The sequence below is a fragment of the Nothobranchius furzeri genome, chromosome 9 (assembly GCF_043380555.1).
Source record: "Nothobranchius furzeri strain GRZ-AD chromosome 9, NfurGRZ-RIMD1, whole genome shotgun sequence".
NCBI lineage: Eukaryota > Metazoa > Chordata > Actinopteri > Cyprinodontiformes > Nothobranchiidae > Nothobranchius > Nothobranchius furzeri.
Genome location: NC_091749.1, coordinates 515,845 through 526,090, shown reverse-complemented (window position 1 = coordinate 526,090; position 10,246 = coordinate 515,845). Strand labels below are relative to the sequence as shown.

Below are 10,246 nucleotides of genomic sequence, written 5' to 3'. Positions count from 1 at the left end.
GCCTGTCCCGTGTGAGCCAGGAAGCTGGGCCCTTCGGACAGTGACCTCACCTCAGGAAGCGTGGAAGGTGTGTGCACTACGTGTGTGTGCCGCTTTTCTCCTCGGGAAACACAGAAAGCACTTTGCTGCACAAGCAGCTTGAAGATTTTCTTTCACAGCAAGTATTTTTAATGTGTACATGTCCAGCATGGCTTGTTAACACACTCAACTAGAGGTGAACGCACAAAACAAATGTAGAAAATCTTAAACACTAACAACATACCCCAAATAAAACCTAATTGGAATGTTATTAACAAACATAGAATAAGTTTCAGTAAGAAAAATCAAACCAACATGAGAAAGTTATGAAAAAGTACAACAAAAACTTTTTATTGTGATCAACTGCTACATTTTCCCTCTCATCCCAGAGATGATGCTCAAATGATCTATTTTCCAGAAATCACTAAAAAGACACAAGTCCAAAGGACCTAAAGCGAGATGTTAGTGACGGTCAGCACCGACCCGACGGAGTCCAACGAGCTCTCCTCACGGCTGTAGCTGCAACTAGAAGATGGAGGCAGTTTTCTGACGGAGCCCGCTCAACAGTTTCCATGTGTGTGTGTGTGTGTGTGTGTGTGTGTGTGTGTGTGTGTGTGTGTGTGTGTGAAGGGCTGAGTGGTGATGCTGAGTGGTGTTCAAGTTAATCGAGTGGTTTTGGGGAGACTGGGCTCAGTGAGCAAGCTGAGATGCCTTCTGGGAGATTCTGGACAGCCATGACTCCTCTGAGCTGCTGAAGTGAAACTGAAAGAGAAAACGATCCGCCATGTTCCAAAGACTCCGCCTCCCGTAGTCTTGGGTTATCACACAACTCAGCCGCAGTAATGGAGTTTGCATTTCTCAGACGTAAACAGAAACACGCTGACTCAGTACCACATTTACAACATGGATGTTTAGACAAAACTTAACATCTATCACCTGCAGAAACCAACATATGAAAGTCTAAACATTTATGTGGCAGTTTTAAACCGAAAGGAAACAAAGATGGGGTGAAGAGGCCCTACATAAGGTCTCTTTGATAATAAATGATCCACATTAAAAACAACTCAGACACTTTAGGTCTCTTCTCTGCAGAGATTCTGCTGTTTTCTGGATCTCCGTGTCCGTTCAACATGAATTCACTCTTTCCTGCTCACAATGGGAAAGAGGAAAGGTGAGCAGCCCATCACAGCTGAACATGTAGTGAAAACCACCCCGTTAGATGTAAACCTGGACATTTAGATGTACCGTTATGTAGGTGACTGAATCCTGAGTGTTCAGATTTTTGATTCCAGACTTTTCTGTTAGAGCCTGCAGGGGGCAGATGCAGTACTTTGCTCTCTACACACACGGCAATTACAAATAAAACCAAACGTGTGGAAAGCTGACAAATACCTGAATGCTGAATTTAACTCATGTAGTCAAAACAGGGCCAAAGATAAAGGAAGAGCGGCTGTTGAGGGCTGAAACATGGGGCCTGAGCCACGAGCGCTCATCGTGTTTCCAGAAGCATCCTGAGACAGACGAAAGCTCAGCATGTCCAGGTCGTCCCTACGTCACATTAGGAGCTGACGCTTCAAACTGGGCGTCCAGGATTTTAATCACTAAGTGCAACCTGCTTCCAGATCTTCCCAAACAAAGCTGATATGAACGGCGTTTATCCAACCCAATCCCTCAGCGGCTGTAGCAGCATCTAAAACAGGCACTTCTGTGTGCGGCCGGGGCCTCGGCTCGGACCAGCTTCCTAATGGGAGGTGGGGACAATAATGTGTCTGTAGGGAGTATTCATCAGGAAGAGAGGAAAAGCTGGAGGAGGAGAGGGGAAGAGAGCCAGCCATTGTTGTTATTACGATCCCTCCAGGCCTGGGGGGATTTACAACCAGGAAACGGCTCGCTGACAGAAAGGAGGCCAGATTAACGGAACACCTCGACACATGAAGGCCAGCATCTATCAGCTGTGACACTTTTCTTTCAGTGCTCGTCTCCCGTTTAGTGTCCTGAGACAATACCCGCTCAAGCACGAGAACTCTGGCACACTCAGCGTTTTACATCTTTAAAGTTGGTTCTTTGTTCGCTCCGGTCGTCTGGAGGTCAGAGAAGCAGGCTGATGTGTCCTGCTGAGTGAGTCTGCAGATTCTGAGCCTGTCCAGACGCCCGGCTGTCTGATGGACGCGTGGGACGGGGAGAGGACGATGCTTTTAACGCTGATTAGCTGCGTCTGCTCCCCCCACCCCTAACCCACAAAATCTCAGTGATGAAGAGGTGAGTGATGGACACAGGACACCGTTTCCTAGCAACCACCATCGACCTGCCTCAGGCCAGCGACCTGTTAACTCTGACTGCAACCTCGACCTGTCTTCACCTAGCAGGAGCCTTGAGGCGCAGAGCCTCTGGCTGTGAATGCGGGGCTTTAAGAATAATAAACATGGAGGGCTCAGTATGAAGAAGGGAGGTTCCATCAACAACTACAGCCTTCAAACGTGGTGCTAACAACGGCGTCCCCCCTCATCGAGGTTGTTACTGAGGATCTCCTCTCCCTATCTGCTCCTCATCCTTCCCCTCCTTGTTCCTCACATCCAAAGTTTGCAAGCTCAGGAAGAGCGGCCCTCCTTCCCTCAGTCCCCTCCCCCTTCCTCATTTCTCCTCACCCTCCCTTTCAGTAACCCGACCCCTCAGATAAGCCTGTCCTTCCTTCCTGTCAACCTTCACTCAACCCGTTAGTTGTTCCAGAAGAAGCTTTGTTCACTTCTCTTCCCTTTGCTCTTTAACCCCACCTACCCAGTGACTCATCCAGACTACCTTACTCAGTGTTGCTAGCGGCTGGTCTGGGAACAGCACAGACCACAATGTGTTGCTTCCACTTTAAAACTACTGCAATGTTTACAATTTCACAAAGGTTGGTGCTAATTAAATGTGATGAACCTTTGCATTTTTGTCAGTTTTGCATCTCATGGTAAGGTTCTGGATGTCTTTTCTTGTTCACGAGCACAGATGCAAGCAGCAGCAGAAGGCCTTCCTTCATTTACCAAATTATTATGTGATTGTATGACAAATGACAAAGTAATGACAATTAAAACACTAGATCTTTCTATTTAGTTTTAAGATGGCACAATCTGGCCTAGCTGCACTCCGGCTAGCCACTAATGCTAATAATTAGTGTTTTTAATAAGGATAGCCCAAGAATCCATTTAAAGCAAATAATCGTACATCTGGAATCAGATATTTGTAAAAATAAATATCATGTTTACGTTATGAATTTACTCTGAATGAAAAAGCAGAATTTAGTTTTGCAGGAAAAAAAAACCATGTGATGAGGATCTGATCTGTAAAGCTGCTTGAGGTCATTAGTAGATGGCTGATCTGAATGTTTTTGGGGGAAACTTTCTTTGTTCTGGAGAGATGAAAGAGCAGCAGAGAGCGTTTGGATTCGGTGATTTAAAGGTTTCGGTGAAAGGTCCTGTGGGTTCATGGCATTTGCACACACCTGCTGTTTCTGATGAAGAGGATTAGTCTTTGCTCACATGAGCCTGAGAGGCCCGAGCCCACCCTGGTGCTTACAGATACCCTATCTGCCAACGCTGAGGTCAAAGGTCTCCATTCTTAACAGACAGTCTGTTATTAACTGCTACACTACCTGTGGCCTGCCACTGATCAAGTTTAAGCTTCTTATACAGTCGGCGCTCCCACCCTGGTGTAATGTCATCGTGCTGCATTAGTTACTGGTTCCTCTCCTACGCAGCAAGGCAGAGGGCTTGGCTGTTGACAGAGAGGAGGCAGACGGAGCATCAGCTCCGGAGCACAGACCAAAGGGAAGAGGTCCTCTTTCAAGGCTGGTTACCCTTTAGGACACAGAGGTAGTTAAACCGCTTCCATTTAAGGAGAAGGAAGAGGATTTGCTGTCCAACTGTGCGAGCATTATTTAGTCTGAAGTCTGACTGGGTTGTGTCGTTTACACACAACTGCAAATGAATCTGCAAATCCTGAGTAACGGCCACACCGAACTGATCTGCATGACCTATTAGTGAGCAGTTCAATGGACGTGTCAAGTGAAAATCAAACAACAAACGTTCTTGTTGCAGTTTAGTCACAGAGAGTCTCAATCATGTCTCTGCAACACTTCCAAATCTGTCAAGCTTTCTTACACGTCCTCGCCCACGGAAACAAAACCCGAACAGGACTGAGCTGGTTCCACACGTCCATATGTGACTGAGAGAACATGTGTCCTGGAACTTTTTATGAATATGATCTCATTTCCAGCCATGGTAGACTCTAACATGAAGTTCAGAGACATGTCAGAATGGTTTTGTCACCAACAGACCCCAAAGGGAGCTAATGGCTGTTCTCAGCTACATTTGTGCTGCTTTAAGCGTCATATTCAGCACACAGGTGGGTGGTCTCATACAGTTGTCTGTAAAACAGATTTTACCAATAAAAGTTGTTATTTAAGCAGCCAATAAAGATCATTGAAGTTTAGACCACTGCTTTGTTGGAAGGTGAACAGGAAACAAACACATCACTAATGCAAAGCATCGCATTACATAACCCGAGGTTGTCTTCTCTTTCTGACCTTAGTAGTTAGTTTACAACCAGCGTGTGATATGGACTGCTAGCTTGGCCAGCCACGCCAACGCTTCCTTACGGGAAGCTAAGGGCCTGGTAACCCTCTCATTCAGATAACCCCTCCCCTGAGAATTCTAACCGAGCCAATCAGCGCTGAGCAGCGTACATCACACACGCTCAGGTTCTCATAAACAATGAAGATGGCATCTGGAGCGGAGTTGGCTGCGGCTCTTTCCTCTGTTCTAAATGGCCTGGACACATCTTTAAACCCACAACAAGTAGAAGTGCTGAACACGTTCTTCTAAAGAAAGATGGTAGTGTTGTCGCCAGACGCCATTTTTGACTACAGCTAAAAAACGACATCGTCGCGCGGTACAGTCGTCATTTCCATCTTTTTTCTGATTGGTTATTTTGAGCTGGCTAGTCCCGCCCCTCATGTGCCTCTCTGCCTGTGAGCATCCAGACTCGTCCTCTGTGTAGACTAGACAGAGGGCGAGTCTGGCAGGCCAGGCTACCGTACTGCCAAACGTATCGCAAACATGCCTGCATCACAATGTCGGTGTGTCCAACAAGGACGGTCTTTGTCCTCCACGGCCAAAACGACCTGAATGCTAAAGAACACTTAAGCACGAGAAATGAGTTGGGTCACATTCAGACTCAAAGTGCCTTCCTGACCATCTCATCCTATTTAGTCACCAACTATTTCTAAAGTGTGTTCCAGACACCTGTCATCAGTTTATGTAGCAACACTGCTGGATCCGATTCTATTGGCACTTCCTGTCCACCCATCATAAAAAAAACCTCCACTGAATGGGTGTGAGCTGCTAACCTAGTGCTTTGATGGGGTAGTTGAGCTGCTCCTGTAGGAATAATGTGGATGAGAATATTTGGTGAAAAAGTAACTGCATTGGCCTGAGCCTCACTCGAAGAAGCTGAGAACCACAAATGTCGAGACCTTTTGGAAACCCAAACATGAATAAGTACTATTCCTAAGTTCCCACCAGAAGTCACAACCCAGCGTGACGCCGGCTTGAATAATAAATGCAAAGTTACGACTACTGATGAATTTTGCCTCATCGCTAAAAGAATCCTCCCAGGCTCATCGGACATCTTCGCTCCTGACTACAATAAGACGTCTGTAGTGACCAAGCTACTGTCGAACCAACATCTTTGATGTCCTACGCTGTCTGTCCCACGAGGAAACAACTCTAGCTCAGAATGGTGAAAGGAGGGGGGAGTGCAGAGATGGGTGAGAACAGAAGAGCCTTCCAACAACAGAAAGTCTCACACAGAATGAATACAAAGAAAAACAATGTGCAAACTTCTCTCTTGTAAATAGACTTCAGTCAGTGCGATGCAGAGCACCATGGGAGATGAAGGCGGTTTAGGTCTTTGTGTGTGTAGATGTAAGACACTATTCATGTCTGCTCAGAGTTTGCGTGTGCCTATGTCTCCATAAGGTATCAGCATGGATCTACGAAGAGCTGCAGGGGCCACTGAGACAGATGGATCACTAGGAGGAGGTGTGGGTTAGAACATCGGAGGAATCTAAAATTCACTTCAAGTTCAAAGTTCAGTGCCTCCCCAAGCCGTGGTCAGACCCAGTCCTGCAGTGAGCGCTTGCAGTGCACCAGCAGCCGGGGCGCCCCTTTACTCTGAAGCGTGGTAATGATGGCATAGATCAGTCCCAGAATGCACAGCACCAGGACCAGAGGGATGGTCACCATCAGAATGTTCATGGTCCGTTCTACGCTGTCATCTACCTTCAAAACCACGTCCACTTCATTGGTGTCTTCCTCCCGGCCCTCGCGATAGTCTTCATCATTGTCCTTGTCTGAGCCTTTGCCCTTGTTTTTGTCTGAATCGTCTCGATCTGTCCCGCCCCGACCTTTGCCCTTGTCTCCATCACGCCCTGCGTCTGGGTTGAACGGTGGGCGGTTTACATCGGGATATCTAGGCCCCAAGTCAGTGTCTCTGTCTGGGTTCAGGTCCACGCTGCAGCCCATGAAGTCTCTCAGGATGGACTTTGGATAGCCTGGCTCGCTCTTCATACGGTGGTTGTCAAACTTCCAGTAATAGGATCCCTTATAGAAGACGGTGTATGCTGAAAAATGCAACAACACCAGAACACGTAAAAAACCATGAGGATGCGCACAGAGAGATGAAGAATGTGCTCAAGTGAAATCATACAACATGCACATATCAAACCAAATCTCTTCGTTCCAGGCATGCCTCGATCTCTCACAAATCTACACACCCAAACACATCCATGCTGTCAAAGCTCACCTCCATCATCAGTGAGGAAAGCCCCTTTGGGAGTAGGAGGGACGGAGGAGTCCCAAATGGTGATAGACTTAGGGTAGCCACTGTCAGCCACACGCGACTGCTCGTTGAAGCGCCAGTAGCTGCACACATAAGCAGGAACCAGGTTTATGTGTTTCCTGGCTGTCTAAACCCAAACAAATCAGCCTTCGTACGGAGTAAAGAATAAATAATGTGTTTACGGAGCAAACAGTTAAATCTGCTCCCAACATTCATGAAGACCAAAGCCAGCCTGCTGCCCCGTGCCTAGAGATCCTCCACCAGTCGTTTAGACCTGCAGTTCTTTTTACAACATCGGGTTTTCGTTAAAGCTACATCTTACAGAATAAAAAGTCTGACTTTAGCACATTTTCATGACTTGGCACATTCCAATACACTCATTTCTTTAGCTTAGTGAGCATAAAGTAGTGCTGGGAATCTTAAAGAGCAATAAAAGCAATGACCGAACAGTGAAATCACTTCCTGTGTAGAGTAAAGGTGGGTCGGCTGTTGTGTGAGGAGTTCAGAGCTAAAGGATGTCTAAAACAAACCGAAACGCTCAGGTTACACAAACATTATTCAGCTAAAAGTGCAGCTGGTCAAGCCGAGAGTTTTACTGGGACTGGAAGCTTTCTTACCTGTCTCCCTGGAACAGGTAAGTGTAGCCAGTGGGCTCCCACCAGATAGCTGTGTCTACTCGGTCATACGGAATACCGATGCCAAAATCAACCAGATCCAGGGGATATCCCGGCTCAAGGTTGGCCTCCCTGAAAAGCCAAAACCTGTTTCCTGAGAAAGCAAAGAAAAAAAAAGTGTTTTACGATCTTACTTTCATTTAAAGATCTGGTTATTCCCTTTACAACGTCAAACACAAACCACATGGAACATGTTAACACACAAGCATACTGACATGTGCGCTTGGTTACAAACATGTCTAAAAATTAAGTCTCATTCTGACAGGCAAGGGAACGCATTTGCCTGTGCTTTTCTTTTTCTGGCATTCTCAGCAAAAAAACAACCATCCCAGAAACAAAAGCAGCCTTCGAACACTCGTAAATGATACAAGTGCAGTAATGACTTGCTGGCAAGTGATCCAAACAGAGCAGGAGAAAGTACGACGTCACTGACAAAGAAGTTGGGTTTGGCTTGCAGTTATTTACTAGGAGTGGCTGGTATTGTGTCAGACTGAAAACAGGTTTCTTTCTGCTGTTTTCCCCCATGTAGGGTACAGTCCTGGGGGCTCTGATTTGGGAATCCCTGCTCCTGGAGATGATGCAGATCAGATGAAACAGTCAGCTCCTCCAGATCTGAGACTTGACCTGACAGGCCAGTGCTTCACTGTCCATGCTCTTGTGTGTTTTAGAGAAGAAGGAGCCCCCGGCTAAATGGTCCATCTATTGTTGTACACCCATTTTAGGTCTCAAGACTTGGAATAATGTAAAGAATGACAATCAGGATGAAAATAAGCTTTCATTAAGAGGGTTAAACTCTACCTTAGACATAGAGTTACCCAGGTAGAGCTTGGAGTAGAGCAGTTACTGCTCCCCACTCATCAGAGTTCACTGACTTGGTTTGGGAATCTGATTGTGATGTTTTTGGTCCCTTTTCTCTAGGTGCGCATCTCATTGGGAGGAGAGCTTTCATCAAATTCAGTTTCAGCTCTGAATCTTCTACCTCCATGAAAAGTTTTTGGTTAAATGGTTAAAGATGGGATGGATGGATAATCCTCCCTCTAGCACAAACCCTTTACCAACCTCCAGCTCTACACCCACTGTACATCTGTTTATCCAACCATTCACGTCCCAAATAAAACCAGACCAAATGCTTCATTGCTAGTGACCTTTAACCCTCTCTAGATATTTTTGATAGTCAATCCTGAGTGGAGCTCCAAGCAGTGCTCTCAGGATTTTCTCACATCATCTCGACCTTCTTCGACATCAATAGCTCAGTTATATTTAGGGCAGGTGACGATAACCACAGTGCCTGTGATCACGCCAGTGCCATGCACATTCACCATAAATATAAATCTTCTATAATGAACAACAAGACCTCTGTTTTCATCTACAGAAGTCACTGCCTGTCCTACTTGATTCAACACACCTGGTTTCTATAAACGAGTCACATAAAGGTCTCTGACATATATGATGAACATGGATTGATTCATTCTTTTCAGGTAAATGGTTTTGATAAAGCACCTTCTAGGGTTCTACAACCCCCCAAGGTGCTTTACAGCACAAGCACAGACATTCACACACTAGTGGTGATAAACTACAATGTAGCTACAACTTCCCTGGCATTTTCAGATAGAGGTGTTTTACTCAAAAAAAAAAACACAGATTTTTCACCCAAACACATTAAATTAAGAGGTAAACTCTGATAAACTCGTAGACAAAAGTCAACTTTGCAAATCTAAACCACCATTAGGGTTAGAAGAGGAAGAAGAAAATATCATTTCTATAGCGCCTCTCAAGACAAAAATCACGAGGCGCTTCACAAAAACAAAAAATGTAAAAATATAAAAAAGAATTTAGAAAATGTGTAAAATATATTTAAAATTAGCAAAAAATAGACAATTGTGCTTAAAAAATGTAAAGAAAGAGAGAGAGTGAACAGGAAAGAGGGAAGTCAGTGGATCCTGAGGAAGGTGGAATAGGTGGGGAGAGCAGAATAAAGAGAGAGAGGTGAAGAAGGTCATACAAAAGCCAGCTTGAACAAGTGAGTCTTCAGCTGCTTTTTAAAGGAGACCACTGAGTCCACTGATCTCAGGCTCAGGGGGAGAGAGGTCCAGAGTCTGGGGGCCACAGCAGCAAATGATCTGTCACCTTTGACCTTTAGCCTGGTGCTGCACAACCAGTAGGCTTTGATCACTGGACCTCAGGGACCTGCTGGGGGTGTAGGGACTAAGAAGATAACCAATGTAAGATGGTGCTTGTTCATGTAAGGCCCTATAGACCAGAACCAGGATCTTGAAATGAACCCTGAAGTTGACTGGCAGCCAGTGAAGCTGGAGGAGAAGCAGGGTGATGTGGGTGTGTTTGGAGGACTTGGTCAGAAGCCGAGCACAGGCGTTCTGAACCACCTGTAGACGGTTCAGGGAGGTTCTGCTCAGACACGTGAAAAGAGAGTTACAGTAGTCTAAGCGTGAGGAGATGAAGGTGTGGAGAACTGTCTCAAGTTCAGAGCGGGACAGAATGGGACTCAGCTTAGCAACGTTCCTGAGATGGAAGAAGGAAGAGCCAACAAGAGAACTGACATGAGAATCCAGGGTGAGAGCTGGGTCAAAGGTCACGCCAAGATTCCTGGCGGAAGGTTTGGTGTGAGAAGCAAGCTGACCAAGAGAGTCTCTGACTTTGGGGCACAGATGAGGATC

General features: G+C 45.9%; 1 protein-coding gene across 1 annotated transcript in view; it reads right to left on the bottom strand.

Annotated features, from left to right (window-relative positions):
- Positions 1–353: 353 nt before the first annotated feature.
- mmp15b (matrix metallopeptidase 15b) overlaps positions 354–10,246 on the bottom strand; it is a 77,095-nt gene continuing 67,202 nt past the window's right edge. Inside the window, exons 8-10 of the mRNA XM_015977347.3 lie at positions 7,515–7,665; positions 6,862–6,980; positions 354–6,679 (exon numbers count right to left, since the gene is read on the bottom strand). Coding sequence (XP_015832833.1) covers positions 6,171–6,679; positions 6,862–6,980; positions 7,515–7,665 — 779 coding nt within the window. The 3' untranslated portion in view covers positions 354–6,170. The remainder of the gene's footprint in view (positions 6,680–6,861; positions 6,981–7,514; positions 7,666–10,246) is intronic.